A 20962-nucleotide genomic window follows, 5' to 3' on the forward strand; every position below is an offset into this window, starting at 1 on the left:
CCAGTGATGTATAAAGTTTGGGTATGTGAGGTTCCTGAACAAGTACATGGACCATCTGAAAGCCGCCGACTTGCAAACGGTGTCGGAGCAAAACACACCCAGCTCCTTGAATGCCTTTCTGACTGTTCTGGAGCCTGTGGGTTCTCCCTGTCCATCATGCCTTGACGATACCTTGGAATCTGTGATGGAATTCATTTCTTCCGAGACCCTCCGGGCACAAGAGGTGAGCTACTGTGTGTTACATACTGCCTGTATCAGAGGCAGAGTTGGAGGAACCTGACCTGATGCTAAACCGCCCCAGGAGGAGCTACAGAAAAAAAAGAACCAGCCTATATCCTCATTCTCAGGGTGTAGGGATGTAGTGATTGTAACGAGGTCAGCCTGCTGGACTTCATAGAATATGATTTCCCTGGTTGGACCATATTAACAGCTCCAATCAGAGAGTCCTGGCTGACATATTTAACAGGCATATCAGAGGCTCTTGTTCACTCTGAGAGCTGGTTCTGATGGAGCTGGACCAGTGTCAAAGATTCTCCACATGTAAATAAAGGGTGACTGGGTGATGGTTACTGACCTCTGTGGAGTTATTTCAACCAGCTTTTAGCTATTAATTGAAAAAACAATCTTGCTTTTCAAAGCTTTCATAACCAATACTTATGACACCAACATTACGTCCTCGAACTTGATAATGAAAATGTAATGTTAAAGTTTCTCTTGCCCTTTGTGAAGCTTCACCAATTCCTCCAGTTAATATCCTTGACCAGTCTATCAGTTATGGTTATCGAGGTCGGGATTGCCGCTGTAACCTTTATCTTCTGCCAACGGGTGAGATTGTGTATTTCATTGCTTCTGTGGTTGTATTATACAATGTAGAGGAACAACTTCAGAGACATTACACCGGCCACAATGATGATGTCAAGTGGTAAGTTTTAGAAAATGTGAATGTGGAGATGCCATAGTTCCATTTACTGCTTGTTGCTGTGAACAGGAACTCCTTTTATCATTATCCTGTCAAATAATCCTGTATGTCGAATTAATCCTTCTTAGCCTGAGAGCAATTGATTATTTTTATTTGCTGTAGTGGTGGTTTGTAATATTAACAATACACTTGTTTGATGATGTCATGTTCCTGATGTACAAATAACTGTTTGCACTGATTTACTGAATAATCTCTCATGCTATGTCAGTGTGATTGTTTAAGGTAAAAATGCAAGTGCTAATGGCACTGAAAAATTACCGAGCTGTTAGCTGAGACTGATTTAATTATGAGCAGTAGCAAACCTAGTTAGGAATAATATGAGTCATGTCTTTGTCCATGCAACAGCTAACAGATGTTTTCTTCCTTTCATAGCCTTGCAGTTCACCCTGACAGGATCACCATAGCAACTGGTCAGGTAGCAGGGATAACCAAGGATGGAAATGTATGTGGTAATTTTTATTCATCTGAGTAACAGTTAATGTAAAGTGAAGTAGGATATGCAGGGACAGAATGCACCTCATTTACTTTGATTGGTGTTTCAGTAATGGTCTCTGCATTAGTCTATTTGAAAGTATCACCACTTGTTTTAATGAAGCTTTAAACAGATAGTTTAAACTACAATAGTAGAATGAAGAACTCCTGTGCTTGGATTGCTGTTGATACTGATGTGAAATGAACATTTCTCTGCTTTATTTGCACAGCAAGCCGCCCCACATGTTCGAATCTGGGACTCTGTTAGTCTGAATACACTGCACACGATTGGAACAGGGTTCTTTGATCGGTCAGTCACCTGTATTGCCTTCTCAAAATCAGTAAGTGTCAGGAAATATTCACTAAATAGAACTGTTTCTGATAAACACTGTAGAAAATTTTGTTATGTGTATACTTTCATTCTATTTCGTTTTAAGAATGGAGGGTGTACCTTGTGCGCAGTGGATGATTCTAATGACCATGTCCTTTCAGTATGGGATTGGCAGAAAGTTGAGAGACTTGGTGATATTAAGGTATTTTCTTTCTAAGTTTTTTTATGGCTGTATTATTGTAAATATTATATTTAATTATTGCGTTTAATTAGCTATTTGGGCAGGATGATAATAATCATTATCAGTTATTTATATTGTAATCTATTCCCTCTGATTTTGTATTATTATTTCCTGGGGAGTGGAAGGGAGTGTGTATGAGGGAATTTATAGGCTGCACTGGAAAACAAAGGCAACCTATAATTAAACTAGAGACTGCATATCCAAAAAAAAATAAATTTTGTAATTTATCAGTATGTGCATCACATCTCTATGATTCAATAACTTGCCATTTTGTCAAGCTTCCACACAGTTCCTAAAAGTCAGGCATTTAATTAAAAAGAGATGTGAAGTAGGCAGACGTTTGCAGAATATTCCTGTTGACTTGCATTAATTTTCACATACGTTTTCTTGTAGAGCATATTGCAGTCACTTTCGGTCTTGTTCAGAAAACTGTACGAGGATATTTCACATAACTTTGGGGAATATTGAATCATTTTACACTGAAAGTATGAATTATCTTCCTTAATCTAGAAGCTACATAAAAAATTTTTAAAGCTTAGTTTCCCATCTGTACAGAGATGTTATTCCTAATAATATAATTTTAAGGCTATCTTTCATTAACTGAACTGCATTGAGTTTGCTTTCAGTGACAGAATATAGTTGCAAGTTATTGATGAATTCCTATTATTGAGTTTTTCAGTTTGTAGTTGAGGGGTAGGAATGTGAAGAATGGTCATTACTACTCTTTAGCAATTCCTTTCGGATTGGCTCAGTGGCAATAGCAACTGCTTCAGACCAGCTTATACTCTCCTAAAAATAATGAAGGTATTCCAACAATTATAAAAGGAGGATCTAATAAATCAAATGTACAGAGTGAGTTGAAGACGTATAAATCCAGAAATAGTGTCCCTGAAGTTAACTCTGTGTTGTGTATAATTGTCGGTTGCTTAGGAACAGTATATCAAAGAGTATTCACTTATATCCTTGCCAGTGTTCAAATGAACCAGTCTTTGCAGCAGATTTCCATCCAACAGAGACCAATGTTATTGTTACCTGTGGAAAATCACACATTTACTTTTGGATGCTCGAAGGAGGATCTTTCACAAAGAAACAAGGATTGTTTGAGGTAAGTTTGTATTATATAAAAATTAGAAGCATGTGAGTTTATCAATTAAATAAATGCTTAACTGATACATCACTCCAAAAATGTAACTTTGTAGCACTATTCAATCAGTTGTATGATTGTAGATACTTCCTAATGAAACTGTACAGTGATGTTAATACACACATATGGAGTGGATGGGAGTTGAACGCAGGACTCCTGTCTCAGAGAAAGGGATAATACCAGTGCACCGCAAGAGTCCCTTAGTTACATGATTATATACTTTCTTAGATAATGCAACTGTACTTATTAGACAAAAATGAATGACAAAACATAGATTGAATTTTAATCAGCATAATTCAACTGGAACCAAAACTAAAGGAAATGAGAATAATCCAGAAACCAGGTTACATCAATAAAAGTGAGGCCTAACACTGGAATTTGCTACTATAATTGATAGGGTATGTATGTGAGTAATCTTGAACAAGAGTGTTGAATCTTTAGATACTTTATTTGTCTAGGCAATATGAGTACGCAGTACTGTTTTGACTAGAATCAATCAATAGTGATGAAAATCAACTATATCATACAGATTAATTAGAACTAAATGGGATTTCAATGTTACTGTTTTTCGGAGATTTGCCCATTACCTTTCAACGCTGTGCTGTAATCCAAGTTTTTTTTTAAGTAAATGACTCATAATAGCAACACATTGTTTCCCAGGTTAAGAAATGAACTCCCGGCCATAGTAATAACTCATCTAATTCCTGACAGTCAACAGAAATACTTGATAGAAACGTAGTAACAGTCAAGTTGAAGGCACTATAATAGGCTATTTAGTGCCAATGGAGAGTGGACAAACCAGAAAACAACATTATAAAAGTAAATTGGCTTTGAAGTTTCCTTGAAATTGATTGATCATGAAATAATGTCAACCGTACCTACAAACGTGTGTGTGTGTGTGTGTGTGTGTGTATTAGTTACAACAAATATTTGTTTGAAATAGCTTTAAAATATTGTATATTGTTGGAAAAAAAAGTAATTCTGGGTACTATTTAAATGTATTTGTCTCACTATAGAAACATGAGAAACCAAAGTTTGTGCTGTGTGCGACCTTTGCTGAGAATGGTGATACAATAACTGGGGATTCGAGTGGAAATATTCTAGTCTGGGGAAAAGGTGAGTTTTGAGGCGAATTTTACTTTGAGTCATATTCTAGTTCTGTTGTTCCTTTTCTTTTAAGTTATGGTGAAATCTAATTTTAATTTTTGCCATTAAATCATGTGCAAAGTTGCATTAAAGAAGATATTCACGAATAAAAAGATCACCACTTCATGCATAAAACAAGTCAGACATTGGACAATGACCTTTCTTTAACAGATGCCCCTGTGATTGTATTTCATAATTTATAGCAATAATGGGGCTGAGAATAGAAATGATGAAGAAAGAATGGTAAGGCAACATGTCAATGAGGACTATATCATTCTTTATTGTTACATTCTTTTTAAGACTAGCCTCAGTGGATCTCTGATCTCCCCCATTTGGATGAGTTTGATTTCTGTGAAAGAGAAAAATGTAACAAAGCTCTTAATTGTTAAACTACACCCAAAACATTTTTTGAATTAAATACAATTTTTTTGCTTGCCTCAAAGCTGGTGAGTTCCTTTAAAGTTATGACACATTTCGATAGAAGGTAGGATTTGAATCCAGGTCCTCTGGCCTAAAGATAGATATATAACCACTGCATCCTTTTTTCAGTAAGCAGTACAACCTCGATTGTCCGAACATCAATTATCCGAATTTCAGATTATCCAAACAAGATCTCAAGGTACCGCAAAAATTAGGTGACCCAACATTCGGTTATCAGTTAAATGGCATTACGGTGTGCATTGCTGGATAACCGAGAAGTGTTCGATAACCGGCACCCAAATTACTGCTTGTTTGTAATAGATTAGTTATCAGTTTAAACGCATTATGGCATGTATTGCCGGATAACTGAGGCATGTTTGGATAACCGGTACTCATAAATTACCATTGTTTATGATCAGATCAGTTACCCAAATGATTAGTTATCCAAACAAAATACACCCTGCCCGTCTCATCAGATAATTGCGGTTGTATTGTAGATATCTTCTAATCAACTTGTTCAGAGAAGTTATTACACTCCTTTGAAGCAGGTTGGATTTGAACTTTAGCCTCCTGGCTCAGAGGTAGAGACACTACCACTAAACCACAAGATCCTATTTGGACGCAGGCAAATACGTATGCTGAGCTTTGCAGAAATTTTCTAATCAAATTGTACAAAGATGTGACAACATATCTCTACAGCAGGTGGGACTTGAACCTAGGTCAACTGGCTCAGAGGTAAGGACAGTACCACTGCACCACAACAGTCCCTAAGCTTTGCCGACCCAAAAGCCCATAACTTATGATGTATGTTGAATTAACCGATTGGGATATTACAAGTAGTCCCATTACCACTGGCTAGGAAATGATCATTTGCTACCCATACCAGTATTTGGATTCTTAAATGAGTTGACACTGAGTGAGGGCAGGATCAAAGCCTTTTCTGAAATCTGCTGCTTGACTGGTCATCTCAGTCACCTAGTGTTGTATGTCTGATGCCCCTGCAGAAATGTCCAAAGAATCCTTATAGTGCAAATAGAGACCATTCAGCCCATCAAGTCTGCACTAACCCTCGAGAGAGCATCCCACCCCACCCTATCCCCGTACCCACGGTTACCATGGCTAACCCACCTAACTTGCACAACACTGAACACTATGGATAATTTGGCATGGCAAGTCCACCTAACCAGCACATCTCTGGATTTTGTGAAGATATCAGACTGTCCACAGGAAACCCATGCAGACACAGGAAGAATGTGCAAACTCCACTCAGGCAGTCACCGAAGGCTGGAACTGAACCTGGATCTCTAGCACTGTGAGGCAGCAGGGCTAACCACTGAGCCACTATGCAACCCCATGGCAGCCATGGAACTGTAGTCAACTAAAGAAGCAGCACCCACAGGAAAGGAAGAATAAATGTACACTATTATCTTGTATCCCATTAAAACAAGGCATCCACATGTTCTCTCAGAGTTTTGTTAATCCACCCAATGGAGTCCAGGCAACCCAATTGTTGGATGCTCCAATTCTAACTCACTGGTTTCTCCTACTTGAATATAGTGGGCATTAGAAAGGCTATTCATTGCAAGTGATGAAGAATAAATCATATTCACAAGTCAGAATCTATTATTATGAGAAACATGAATCTATACAAATTGTTGAGAATGACAACTTATTCTCCTCAAGTGGTTTGTTAGGGTCCAGTATAAATGACTCTTAGAGACATAAAACTTGAATAAACCTGAACCAACTGACAAAGGTAAATAAGTGCTTGGGGTCCTGTTCTTATGCATGTTTCTGTGATCTATGTGCCTGGAAGTGCAAGCAGTGTATTATTGAAAGTTAGATATGTTCCTGAAGCTTAGGCAACAGATAATCTTTAAGATTGTTGAAAACTATATGTAAGTGTTCAACCAAACAGAAGCAGTTTATTCAGCCTCTACATCTGACAAAGCTGTGGGCTCACAATTAACCCCTAAAATTTCATTGCAGAACTCAGTGTTCAGTTGTTGAATTGCCCATGAAGGTTCACTGAAACTGTATGATCTAGTTTGACTATATTTCTGATCTGTTTACAAATAGAAATCATGTTTTAAAAGTTATTTGCAAGAGCAAGTAGGTCATGTTTATTGTACCTGCACAAAAAGCAGTTACTTTTATCTGACTATTAGCTTGCTTCCTTCAGGGAAGGAAGTCAGCTGTCTTCACCTAGTTTGGCCTCAGCCATAGAAGTGACACTTAAGCATCTTCTCCACTACTCTATCCAATCACTTAATTCAAGGGAAATTAGGAATAGACAACAAATGTTGTGACACCCACATCCATGAGAGAACAAACTAAGTGTTTCATTTGATGCTATAAAATATTATGGCTCAGCTTTTCATTGTTGAGCTGGGTGGAAATTTGTCAACAGAGCCACTTGATTGGAATAGAGGTGGACATACTTCCCCTGAAAGTAGAGTTGAGGTGTCCACAGGGTTAGCAGAGTGCCAAAGTGGACTGCTTAAAAGGCCTACTTTGGCATTCTTGGACTGCCACAGTTGTATAGTGACTTTCTAGGGCCTCCTGTCCTCAACCCCACCCACCCACTTCCTATGCCATCTCCATGTCAATTCATATCAACTTAAGGGCTGTTCATGCCATCTCATCCACTCCCCAGGCCTTATTTTACACCCACATCAACTCAATACCGACTCATGTCCTGCACCAATCTCTGGTGGCACCTGCATACTTTCCAAACCAATGAACCCTGTACAGAGGAACCTCGATTATCCGAAGAAGTATTTCACTCGGTTAATCGAATTCCGGATAACGTAGTTTAGCCAAGCATCAGGACCTTGCGATCTTGCCGAATAATCTGATATTCAGATACTCGAATGCTGGAAAATCGAGGTACCTCTGTAGTAGCAATGATATTTTTGGAACTGTTTAAAAAACCCCAACTCTGAATTTTTTTTTGGATAAGACACTGGTTTTCCTACAACCCTGCTAATGTGCTAAACAGACCATTAAAGTATCAATAAATAAATGCTTCAAGTATTTCATGCATTTAGATTTTGTGCAAATACGCATTATGACATTAACAGGAGAGGTCATAGAGAAAACAATGTTCTAATAACCATGAAAGGATGTAAATCAAGTCAATAGTTCTGTTCTGACTTTGGACTTTCAGTCTAGACTTTCAGTTAAGTCCACAGGATAATGCCAATAAGAATTGCAAGGGGCCAGGTAATGCCTACCCCACACCATGGCGCCTGCCAAGGTCAGTGGTACAGGAATCTCACAGCATACATACTTATCCTGTGTGAGCAAAAGTTGTTGGTGCTAGGAATAGAACAGGAATCCCAGACTATTTTTAAATGGCTACCAAGTCATTGCAACTCTGCAAAAATCTGTTTCTGGAGAGGTATTCAAAATTCAGGCTGGCAATTAATGATGATCTGCTAAAGATGAAACTTTAGCCTCATATTTATTGACATTTCAAAATGCTGTAGCAAAAATTGGAAAGGATAATTTTGAACTTGGAATTAGGCAAGTGATCTCACTATGAAGGAAGCAGCTGAGTACTTCTTAGACATTTGGTTTAAATGGTTTCTGCTTAATCCTGATGCCAGAAGGTTTGCCTTGTGGGAAGTGGTTCTTCGGACATAGTGAAATAGGGGTGTGTAAATAAAATTAAAGCAGAATAAAATATGAAAAATAAACTTAAACACGTGACAAAGCAATCCATTAGGAGTGAGCTTGAGGAGTAAGCTTTCTCCTCTGTTTATGTCTCAGGCTGTCCTGATATACCTTTTGAATCCAGTGCTGTGTATAGGATCAATGAAATTTATCAAAGGGACTCACAATATTCATAGCAAAATTTGCTAAGCGCTAAAAGTTTAACTTCATCCTCTTCATGTAATTTGTTCATAAATACTGCTGCTAATAGCATGATCTTTTCCTAAGTGGCTTTGTGACCATTGAAGCAAATGTTACAATTTTTTAAAGAATTTGATGGAAAACTAATCTATTCAATTCTTTGTCCATTTTGTTCCTATTCTATATGGTTGTATTGTATTATTGTGACATTTTATCTTAGGTACCAACCGCATTAGCTATGCTATTCAGGGGGCCCATGAAGGGGGTATATTTGCACTTTGCATGCTGCGTGATGGCACTCTCGTATCAGGTGGTGGAAAAGATCGGAAGTTAATCTCCTGGGACCGCAATTACCAGAAACTCCAAGAAACTGAGGTGAGACTTGTAATCCAGTAATAGAATCATTTCCCAACTCCTAGATAGCAACATAACAACTCTGGCTCTGTTATTGCGTACCGCTGGCTTCACCTTCCTGGCAACATGCTATAATTGGTTTAACTGGCTAGATCTTCAGATGTCTTATTAAGATTGTCATGGAAATAATGTGCTAATCTTCATAATGATGAAGAACTGGGATATAGCACTTGAAGGATATTTATGTAACATGACTTATGGCAAGTGCAGCACGCTTCGGTGACATAGCTGACTGGAATTATGGTTTTCCAAATCTGAAATTTTCCTTACTGGTTTGTTTCTGACGAATTAATGGACGTTGATTACTATTATAGTATGAAATTTCAAAGCAAGGAAGGCCAATACACCATGAAGCAGGGGTCCTCCATTCCATTGGCATCAGGCATTGCAAACAGAAAGGGAAATTGAGGATTAACAAGAAGCTAGTTCTGGTATCTACATGGAACAAAGCCTGTGGGTTATACTGAGCTGAACTATTCTTTGTCTGCATCATAGCTCAGTGGTTAGCACTGCTGCCTCACAGCACCAGGGTCCCAGGTTCGATTCCAGCCTTGGGTAACTGTCTGTGTGGAGTTTGCACACTCTCCCCGTGTCTGCGTGGGTTTTCTCCTGGTACTTTGGTTTCCTCCCACAATCCAAAGATGTGCAGGGCAGGTGAATTGGCCATGCTAAATTGTCCCATAGTGTTAGGTGCATTAGTCAGAGGGAAGTGGGTCTGGGTGGGTTACTCTTCGGAGGGTCGGTGTGGACTGGTTGGGCCGAAGGGTCTGTACCACATTTTCTTCTTGCACGACTGATCTAAGCAAATGGTAGGGATTGGGATATAGCCAACATTTGCTTGACAGACCTTAGCCTCTTAGCTGTACTGGCACCTTTCAAGGGATTGAGATTCTGGAGCGGATCACCCCATCATGGTCTTGGTTAGTCAAGGCACCAGGAGTTATTCTATGACTTTGTCACTCTGTTTCTGCCTTCCAGCAGGTCACTTCTGAACCATTTTCCAGGGCTGAAGTAAGCTCCTCACATTGGATGTAACCCCTGAATCACAGCACCACAGATCACTCCATGATTTTGCATTGCTGTATGACCCCACTTTACCTGAGTCAACCACACACTGACACTTCACGTTTCACAACACTGTTGAGTGAACTGCTTGACTCTGTATCATCCTCCAGACTCTGCCCTCAGTCAGTTTTCCTCAGTGAACTTTTTTCTGAGACTGCCACTTGATGAGCCTGTAGGCCCAGGGTGCCAGGCACACTGTATCGTATTCCCATCTCTGATATTCCAATTTCAGAGCAATATCCTGCATTGATTGGAAGGTCAGTTTTTTGTCCCTGTGTTTCTCTCAGTCCTGTTGGATGTCATCATGAACCTGGCCTAGCCTTGAGTGATGATCAGTTCTCCATTCACTAACCCAGCTGTCACCTTCGGAAGGTGTGGTAAGGAGGTGGTTCACAGGAACAACTGGGTCTGATCCAGAGAAGAGATAGAGTGGAGAACAGCCTGTGAATGAGTGCGGGGTATTATTATAATCATAAACTAGTTCCAGAATGTGCTCCAGTCCCATTACTATTGGGCTCAAGCACTGGAACATCTAGAAGTTTGTTGGTGAGTAGGGATCCCATGCTGGGGTGAGCTCACTTCCTTGCTTTGACCAAAGTATAACTCTCCCAGTATCCGCAGTAGTCATCAATAGCAGCAGCCATCTCAAGCCAGAAACAACACCCTCTGGGCAGGACAATGATCTTTTCTGTCACTTGGTGTCCTGTTTGGTCATGAGCTGCAACCAACATTTGACACTTGAGGCTGGCAGAAAGAATGACTTACTTCACTCTCCCCTCCCCTTTGTCATGAACCAGCCAATGGAGGATTTCATCCACCTCTCTGATCCTCCCCCAGCACCTTGGCAGTTTCCACACTGGCTTGGACTCTTTTATCAGCTTGATGGATGTTTGACCTTCCAGTTGTGGTGCAGTTTTCTGATGCTGTTCCAGTCAGCAGAAATTGTCTGAGGTCTTCCTTTGAGATAGAAGCCAATGGTAAAACCAGACCTGGCCTACTTGTCTGGATCTGTACCTTGCTCATAAGTAACATTCCACTGGATCTTAGTCTGAATGTCATAGGAAATTGGGTCAGAATTCTGCTTTTGACTTGAGATATGAAAATGGGCATAGCATCAGCTCCAGTCAGGCAGGTTCCCTTCAGTGGACTGTCTTTTTGACAAAGGGCTTTAGAATTTGCCTGGTCTGTACTAGACCTGGAATCAAAACTGTGCAAGTTCAGTAGCCCACAGGATATGTGTTTCTCCCAGCTTGACGGTTGTTTGGTAGTAGCTAAGTCGGTTGTTGTTGGAAAGATTTCAAACTCAATACTTCAGTTATAAGGATAGATTGAAGAGGTTGGAACTGTTCGCCTCGAAGAGAAGGCTAGCAACAAAACGACACGACCAGCTATCTCTAGTAGCCATACACTCAGACAACCAGCAACATGAATTTGACTGGGAAAACACCACTATCATAGGACAAGCCAGACAGAGAACAGCCAGAGAATTCCTAGAAGCATGGCATTCATCCCCAAACTCCATCAATAGACACATTGACCTGGACACCATATACAAACCACTACAGCTGAAACTGACACCCGGAAACGGCAAGAACATCCATCAACAGACACATCGACCTGGACCCCAGATACAAATCACTGCAGCTGAAACTGACACCCGGAAGCGGCAAGAACAAACCAATACAAATACCGGAAGAAACATCAAAGCAGCGCTTCACACGAGGCTCCCACCGCACTGATGATGTTCTCTAGCCAGGGAACGAAACGTTTGCAGCAAAAACTTCCAGCTCGGCGAGCAGAACCACAACAACAGAAGGCCAACGGTAGATTTGATAAAGGTTTTCAAAATTCTGAGCACACTGGAAAGAGTGGGTGAGGAGAAGATCCTGAAAGGAAAAGAATGAAAGGACATAAATTTCAAGTCATGTGCAAACAAAAGCAAAGCTGGTATGGTAGTTAGGGTGTGGTAGCACTGTCTGGAGATGAGGTAGAGGCAGGTTCAATTGAGGAATGCAGGTGGGCATTTGTTGATTATTCGGATAGAAACAGTGTGCACAGTTAGGGGCAAAAAGGCAGGAGATTGGCACTTGTGTATAGAACCGGTACAGGTAGGATTGGTCAAATAGCTTCCTTCTGCACTGAAACAATCCTGTGATTCTGTGAACTCTGATCAACCAAAATGTCTCTGAACTGCTGGGAAGTAGTCCACTTTAAAGTTCAAGTTTCATTTTGGAGTAATTCTCTGTATTCCTCTCATTCAGCTTGAGATTCTGACTGGTGGAAGCGATTACCGCTCTTTGCTGCTCCTGAAGCTATGACTCTTAAATCAAGGAAATGGTGTTGATTTCCAGTCTGGAAGGGAGATGGAGAACTGGGCAGTCAAGGAGCACATGATAAGACAAGTTTTTGTTCGACTGTGCAGAAACAGTCATCACATGTTGGGATCCAACTCCCTCAGATGTTTCGTAAAGTACCACACTTCCTTTTCCAACCTTTCCTTTAGCATTTTCTGATTTCTTCAGCAAATTGTGGAAAAGGGCAGCCAGCTGTGCATAGCTTTGCACAAACTTCCTAGAGCATCCCACCAGACCAATGAACCCTTGGGGAACCCAAGGACTTTCCTCCTTGTCTTAGGCCAAGGCCAGTCTTCTACCACATGGAATTTTTTCATTGCCAGGAGTAATGCATTCCTCCGTAACAAAGTGCCCCAGGAGCTTTACTTCTTTCCAGAAGAATTGGTACTTCTCTGCTTTAATTTTCAAGTTGAACTGTGACAAGTGAGCTAAAGCAGTGTTTAGCCTTTGCAAGGATCTCTTGGAATGTCAAGCCAAAGGTAAGTATATTGTCCAGATGGATAAGGCGGGACTGGAAATTAAAGTCACCAAAAGTAGTACTTACCATCCACATGGAGGTGGCAAGGCATTACAGGGTCCAAATGGCATTCTGGTGTATTTCTAAAGTTCCTGGTGCCTATTCAGAATGCTTCTCCTTAGTGTTTTGTTCTGTAATGGGGAGGCGGTTTTATAACAGTGGACCAAATCAAGATGACAGAAACACTTTGCACACTTGAGAACTTGCAATGCTTCCTCATGAGAGGAATCCTAGTTAGAGGGGAAGCACCTTATGAGGTTTTGCATCAACTGCCCAGTAAACTACACAGATTCCCTCTGCCAATGCCCATGCCTCCAGTGATCCTGAAGCAGCTTTGGCCTCCCTCAAGGACATTGCCAGCTTCAACTGTTCCACCATCTGCTCCGTCTTGGCCAGATGCCTTTCAACCTCCTCCCCAGTGATCGGACGGATGTGCTATGGAATCCTGTCAACTATGGCAGAAGTTTAATCTGAGATTTGAATACATGGAAAGCCCAAAGATCATGAATCAGAGATTCCAAATTCCACTGCCATCTGGTCATTTCACACATGAAGGGAGTTTAAGTACATAAATGGAACTATTTAAACTATACACATGGAACAAAGCCTGTGAGTTACATTTGGCTGAGGAATCCCTTGTCAATTTGATCCTCCTTCCATCAAAGACAGTTTTTTTATTCCAGTGGGAGTCCATCTGAGTACACCAGTTGTCCTCCTTCACTGTCACCACCTGCTGGTGGAGGTCTCAGTGAACTGCTCAGTTCTCTTCCACAGTGCCGTCCATCACCATTGCCACCTGCTGCTGGAGGTCCCAGTACACTGTATTTAATCTGCAAATTCAATCGTTGGACTGAATCTTGCATTTTATTTGCAGTGAATTTCTTGGAAGAATTTCTGCTGCAAGGCCTAGTGAGATTTATCGCCTGATCTTACCAAACTCAGGACCTACTCTGCCCATACACCTTCATGTCTGACTCTGGCCCCATCTTAACATGTGCTGTTCCCAAAAACAGCTTGGCACTAAGTGGTTATCCCAGAACTCACCGGTAACCTATTTACCTATACCACCTTTAAAGGGCTATTGAGCACCTTGACAAGCACTGTCAGTCCAGAGCTGTCCTGCAAGGTTTTTAAGATTTGCCTTAGACATGGAGAACAGGGGAAATCAGTGGTCCACTTTGCAGGTGGGGATCTGGATGGTGTGTTGCACATGTGGGACTTCCTCTTGCCCCCCAGGACCAGCAGTGGAGGCCACAAGTCCAGACCATGCCAGCCTGTTCTGAGATTGCCTTTCAGCTCCTCACCCATGATGTGCAGAGCATTCAGAGTCTGACTACACTGAATGACTGACTGACCCAGCCTAAACTCCTGGACTGGTATCGAAAGATGTGGTTGACTACCTGTCCCAGGGCCACTGAGTGAATGGTATCTCCCTTGACTTGATTGCTGTCTGCTGATGACCAAGAAAAGGGGTGTGTGTATGTATGTGTGTATATACACACTAAATGCAAGACAAAAGTTATATGATCCTAATACCTCTGGCTGAGGGGAAAATATAAAAGGTTAAGCAATGCAGGGATGCTGTGAACATCCAGACAGGCCCAGAGTGAGTGAGTAGTTTGACAGCAAATGAGGAGCATGGAGATGCAGCCTGGTCCAATTCAATGAGCTGTGTATCTCTGATCTTTGCTGCAACATTGTAATGTTAGTTGTTTGTACAGCCCAAAGTGTAGAAGCATCTTTTAAGTGGATCAGAGATGTTCCATAAGGGTTCCTAAAGGCTGGTACATGTCAGATGCCAAGAGCTGTGGATATGGAGTACATGTGGGCAGTGCCCTTGGAGCTGAGATATTGGTGACTGGTGTCCAACATGGAGCTCCTTTTGAGAAAGCGACAAGCTGAAGTCACCAGCTTTGGCTTCCTTATCGAGAATTCTCAACTTCTGGCTTATTTGGTGAGTTTATTATGATGAAAAGCTGAATGTAATGATGTGGATTGAGCCATCAGCATGGCACTTAACAAGAAACAATCCCCCTCAATTGGTGAGTTACTCCTACCCAGCCAGAAACACACTATTCCACTTAAAAGATAGTATCAAAGATGGAGGGAGATGATCCTTATATCGAGATAGGACTCTCTTGACTTCTTGTTCAATTCTGGCACAAATGCTGTCATAGCCCCCATTGTTTAGGTGCCTGTTAAATTCCACTAACTGTGTTTTTCAACTGCCAGAATGGTATTGGTTCAATTTCCTAGACCTATTTTTCCTTTTAGCTTTAAAGCTTAAGTCAATTCTTCACATTCATTATCTTGAACAAAAGAAGCACCACAAATTTCATTACTTTAATCATCGCATTATGAAATTTGAAGTGGTCCCCTCCAGTGGACTAAAGTACTTAATGTCGTTTCTTTTTGAAAGAATCTTAGGAAGGCAGATGTTCATTTAAAATTATGTACAGGAAAGACAGATAGGTTGCCAGGATAGCCCCTCCCACTCCGGCCTATCACCCTCACCTTGACCTCCTTCCACCTATCCCACCTCCATCGCCCCTCCCCCTAGTCCCTCCTCCCTACCTTTTATCTTAGCCTGCTTGGCTCTCTCTCTCTCATTCCTGATGAACGGCTTATGCTCGAAACGTCGAATTCTCTATTCCTGAGATGCTGCCTGGCCTGCTGTGCTTTGACCAGCAACACATTTGCAGCTGTTAATAGATGGAGGCAGGGTTCCAAGTGAGCCACAAACCAGACAGATGGAGAGTCTGAAAGGTTTCACAGATCAATATAGTGATCATTCTGGAATCACTGTATGCATTAAGCCATCTGGAACTTCCTGTATGATGGCCAAGCTCTGCATTTCATTTTCATCAACATCAAGCCTTAAAAATTGCCTTTACAACATAAATCTGACAGAAAAAGCTTTGAACTCAACCTAATTCGTTTATTACCTCAGCATCTTTCCCTGTTGGTCAATCATTGATGGAAAGGGATCTGTTAAAAGTGAATTTATGTAGTTTTATGCAATGTATTTTTAAGATAGTAAGATATCCTCAGGCACTGGCCAAGAGAGTTGTTGAACAAGATTTGGCACCAAGCCAAATGAGAGAATTGGGGCTGACCAAAGACTAAAAACTTGATCAAAGAAGAGAAATTTTTTAAGAAGTACTATAAAGAAGGATGGATGAGAGGTTTAGGGAAACAGTCCCAGTGCTTAGAACTGTGGTAGCTGGAGGAATGGTCACCATTGATGGAATGTTTAAAATCATGGATGCTCAAGAGACCAAAGTTAGAGGAACAACCTGTTCCTTGGATGCTGCCTGACCTGCTGTGCTTTAACCAGCAACACATTTTCAGCTCTGATCTCCAGCATCTGCAGACATCACTTTTTGCTATTTGGAATGATTGTGGGGTTGGCGGATATTGCAAATATAGAGAGGAACAAGGTTTTGGAAGGATTTGTAAACAGGGAAATGAACTTTAAAATGCAGTTGTTGCTTAATCAGTAACATAGGTTAGAGCTTGCTCTATGTTTTAAAAGCAAATATGTTTGTGAGTATAATTATTTTTTAGTACTTGGCAATATTGTAAACATTTTCTGTGTTAGCAAACAAACTCTTCAAAATTCGAAGTAATTTGTTTGAAGCAAACTGGGCCTCTCCACCCAGATTTATGACTATAAAAAGCAGTTAAGTTTTCAAAAATACATTCAGAGGACTAAATCTCCTTGATTTGGGGCATTGTGTCTCCTGCTACTGCATTATTCAACTTGTTTTTAAGTGTCTGATTGATCATCTTTTGGAATTGATCTCAAAACTTTCCAGAAAGATTATTTCCATTGGTTTAATTCAAATATTGCCCACTTTAATGTTGCTCAAGGTTAATTGTAGAAAGTAACTTATTTCTCATCTTAACCCTCACCAAACTTCTTTATTTATATATGTATATGTTCTAAAATAAAAACAAGCTAAGAACTGAATAGGCCTGCCTCCAAATCCTGCCCAGATTAAGTGCATACCTCTTATCATCATATGGAAAGTAAGTTTAGGTCATTTCAATCTACTTGCTGACCTCACTCTATCAACAGCTTACTGAATCAATGAACTGAATACGCCGGTGTTGGACTGGGATGTGCAAAATTAAAAATCACACAACACCAGATTATAGCCCAACAGGTTTACTTGAAAGCACTAGCTTTCAGAGTGCTATTCCTTCATCAGGTGCAGCGCTCCGAAAGCTAGTATTTTCAAATAAACCTGTTGGACTATAATCTGGTGTTGTGTGATTTTTAACTTACTATATCAAATAATCAAGTATATCAATTGTTGGATAAATTTAGGGATGGTGTTTGACCCTGAAAAACAGGAAAATAAAATGTACTCCCTAGTAGTACGTGCTTTGTCATCTCCACTGCTGCTTTGCTTGTCTGTTTTATAAGATAAAATAAAGTAATACCTTTCGTATGATGAAGAAATGCCACTTTGATTATCTAAATATTATCAGTTGCAGGGTTACATTTTAAAATTCCAAAAATGAATAGGTCCGTGGAACCAGATAATAACATCTCTATCCTGTGATGCCAACAGTCTTAAAATCTGCCAAAAGTTTAGTGCAATAATACAAGTATATCCAGTGTGTAAGTGTGATTCCATATCACTGTTATTTTGATTTTACAATCATCCTGTCAACAGGGTAAATAGCATTTCTTGTGTTGGTCAGACTCACATAGAATCTGACTGTTAACCCTTCTTCTTTTTAATGAAGGTTCCTGAGCAGTTTGGTCCAGTGAGGACAGTGACTAAAGGAAGGGGAGAAGTATTGTTAATTGGCACAACAAGGAATTTCATTCTACAAGGCACTTTATTTGGAGACTTTCACCCTATCACCCAGGTAGGAGCAGATGATTACAAAACATGCCTGCATTATCTTAGCAGTTTCCTTGGGTTGCTGGAAGGAATCTTCATACATCATTACTGCAGTTGTAACCATAGGGCATAAACCATTCTCAATTCTACCTCTGATTAATTCCAATTGTAAATCACTCATGTGGAATCTGCCACAGTCAAAGTGACCATTCAGACTTGAGATTTATACCCATTTTTTTGTAAGGCCCAGAGCAGGTTGGCTTTCCATCTCTGAGATTATTCTTGGCTATGGTATAACACTGCAAAGATAATGGGCAACAGTGTGAATTTCAATTGCTGCTCTCGTATTTCGGTTCACTGCAGCTGGGGAGGCGACATTTGCTTTTATTGTTCATCATGCACAGTGACCAATGAATCTTCTTAGTAATAAATATTCAATGACATTTGAAGACATTAGTGAGCAGTCAACTGTAGTGTCTTGGAGAGAATTAGTCCCACTTGCAATCCTGTTAAACAGAGAAATCCTTTTAGATGATAAATGTACCAAACTTCTCGAACTAAGACCAAGCTGGCCAGTAATATTTCATATCCATTGTTATTATTGCTAATTTTATTTTGCTGAGAGATAAATGACCAAAGAAATTATTTTGGGTAACAGCAAATCGTGTTTATATTCTCCTTCTCTCCCCAGGCATTGCCTGTGTTATTCTGAATTTGATCTCTGGATTTTTTTTTAATTTTAGCTCTCCAGATTTGCATTCATTTGCATTACTTCTTTTACAATACATGTAGGGTCACACAGATGAACTATGGGGTTTGGCCAGTCATCCAAATAAGGAACAGTTCCTAACATGTGGACATGACAAACATATCACTCTATGGGATGCTGTCACCCATCAGACCATATGGAGCAAAATCATAGAGGTATCTTTACTTCATCGATTTTCTTATTGGAAATTGGAAAAAGTGGATTATTGCATAACATTAAAACAGCTTGAAACAAATGGCAAAACTATGAGATTATTGAAGAATTAGTTTGAACTTTACGTTTTAAAAGCTTGTGGAGGAAAATAAAAAGTTCCAGATTCAGGCAAAGTTTCACCAAAGAATGACTGTTAATAGCAAAATACAAGGGGAAGAAACATGTAGGAAGGTGCACTTAGAGTTTAGGACAAGCAAAACAGGAATAATAGAGGGGAATTGAAAACAAAGATCAAAAAGATAAATTTAATTTAAGCCATTCAACTGATTTTTGTCGAGTACTTAAATAACTTTAACTAGTGGGAAGAAACAGATTTTTGCACCGCAAATCTATGATATGGTTGAAGCATCGTTTAATTATTAAAACACTGTTGTTGTAAGGAAATGTTTGCTTAGCAGGAAACATTCCACCTACATAATTACTGTACATGTTCAAACAAATGAGATTTAAGACCTCTCAGCGCTGTGGGGTTCAATTAGTCTATTACTAACAGTCTGTGCTTCTGAATATGTTTTCTCGAAATTCTAGGACCCAGCTCAGTCTGCTGGCTTTCACCCATCAGGATGTGTTGTTGCTATAGGAACTCAAACTGGAAGGTGAGTGTGAATAAGAAGCTTCTGCATCAGTCAGCCTCGACAATGACAACTGCTGTTTTGTTTAAGGTATTTATTAATATAAATTTAGAGCGAAAAAAATAAATAAAATTTGTTATGCACAGATGAAATTTCTAAAGTTAAAAACAATTATAGCCGAGACCTTATTTTTAGAAGTGGGAGAGTTTCCAGGAAGGAACCTGAAGCCTACTAAGGTGAGAAAACCCACTGGATCTTCTGGCAATCTGGTAGGTGATTGGCTGCTGGTGGGCTTATCCTGCCTTCCTGGAGCTGAAGGGCTCATGCCCGAAACGTCGATTCTCCTGCTCCTTGGATGCTGCCTGACTTGCTGTGCTTTTCCAGCAACACATTTTCAGCAGCTTCCTAGAGGCTGGTATGCCTAGAATTGAGCAGTTCTGTGGTGGAGGTTACATATTTGCAACATGACAAAATACTTGGATAACCAGGATGGAGGATTGCTGATGGTAAAACTGAGTGTTGTTTGGTGGCAGGTGGCAGTGGTGATTTCAAATGTTTGGGTGGCAGAAAGAGAGGTGGGGTCAGGAGGATGGGAAGTGAGGTCAGGTGGGTGGTTCTCAAAGGCAACCTCCCCTCCCCACTCCACCTCTGTCATAGGATTTGTCCCTTGGTTGTGGCCAACTGAGGGCATATTGAGGGACTTTACCCTCCCACCCCCATCCCAATGTAAGCTGACTGTTTCTAATCTCACCTGTAGCCAAAATGATTGCATCCCAGAAAAGATGAGGCCCTTAAGTCATCATTAGCTTTGTTAGGGCAGGTTCAGGAAGATGGTGGGATTCCTATCTGCTACCATCTCAGCAAGATAAATCTACTTCCCACATGAAGACCTGAAAACTTACGTCCTATGATTTCAATCATCGTTTATATTAGAAGAGGAAATAATCAAGAATTTCTGTTTTTTTGCTTGAACTAGAGAGTTCTGCAACAAAAGTCAAACCTATTGGTAAGCCAAGGAGTGGCTGCCAGCACTGAAATGTGTTGTATATTTGAATGAATAAGGACTGTTTTGCTATGTTTTTTAAGTACAAATTAGTCGTTTTAAATGCTAATAGAAATATGGTAGATTTGGACAGACCAATCATTTGGAACTATTTGATAAACAATGCGTGTACCTGTTTGAATCGTACCAATGGAAATGATTTTTTTTAACATCATTATTCATTCATGGGATGTGGGTGCCACTGACTAGCCAGCATTTATTGCTTGACCCTAGTTGCCCTGGACCAGGTGGTGGTGAGTTATCTTCTTGAACTACTTTATCCTGCTTTTTGGGGACAGGACATACCTGGGCAATTTTTCACTTTGTCAGGTAGATGTTAGTAGTGTAACTACAAACTCCAGTATTAACGAGCAAAAATTAATTGTCATCAGTATCTGTTATTGTTGGGCATGCAGTAATAAATCATCTAACCTGAGATCCAACCAAACTGAAAGAAGAGTAACACAAACAAAATCTGTGTTTTGTTACTGTGGTCAGTTACACAATAAAATCTCCTGTGGTGGTGATTGTTCAACACGGTGGATTTTGCATACGATTTTCTTCATA

At 40.2% G+C, this 20962-nt stretch overlaps 1 protein-coding gene across 3 annotated transcripts in view; it reads left to right on the plus strand.

Annotated features, from left to right (window-relative positions):
* The window catches only part of eml1 (EMAP like 1), a 249865-nt gene that overhangs the window by 202676 nt on the left and 26227 nt on the right, over positions 1 to 20962 (plus strand). For all 3 annotated transcript variants that reach the window (XM_060829259.1, XM_060829258.1, XM_060829260.1), the window contains exons 7-16: positions 773 to 922; positions 1352 to 1421; positions 1681 to 1791; positions 1888 to 1983; positions 2993 to 3127; positions 4183 to 4282; positions 8811 to 8965; positions 17699 to 17824; positions 18592 to 18723; positions 19310 to 19377. In XM_060829259.1, coding sequence (XP_060685242.1) covers positions 773 to 922; positions 1352 to 1421; positions 1681 to 1791; positions 1888 to 1983; positions 2993 to 3127; positions 4183 to 4282; positions 8811 to 8965; positions 17699 to 17824; positions 18592 to 18723; positions 19310 to 19377 — 1143 coding nt within the window. The remainder of the gene's footprint in view (positions 1 to 772; positions 923 to 1351; positions 1422 to 1680; positions 1792 to 1887; positions 1984 to 2992; positions 3128 to 4182; positions 4283 to 8810; positions 8966 to 17698; positions 17825 to 18591; positions 18724 to 19309; positions 19378 to 20962) is intronic.

The sequence above is a fragment of the Hemiscyllium ocellatum genome, chromosome 8 (genome assembly GCF_020745735.1).
Source record: "Hemiscyllium ocellatum isolate sHemOce1 chromosome 8, sHemOce1.pat.X.cur, whole genome shotgun sequence".
Classification (NCBI taxonomy): domain Eukaryota; kingdom Metazoa; phylum Chordata; class Chondrichthyes; order Orectolobiformes; family Hemiscylliidae; genus Hemiscyllium; species Hemiscyllium ocellatum.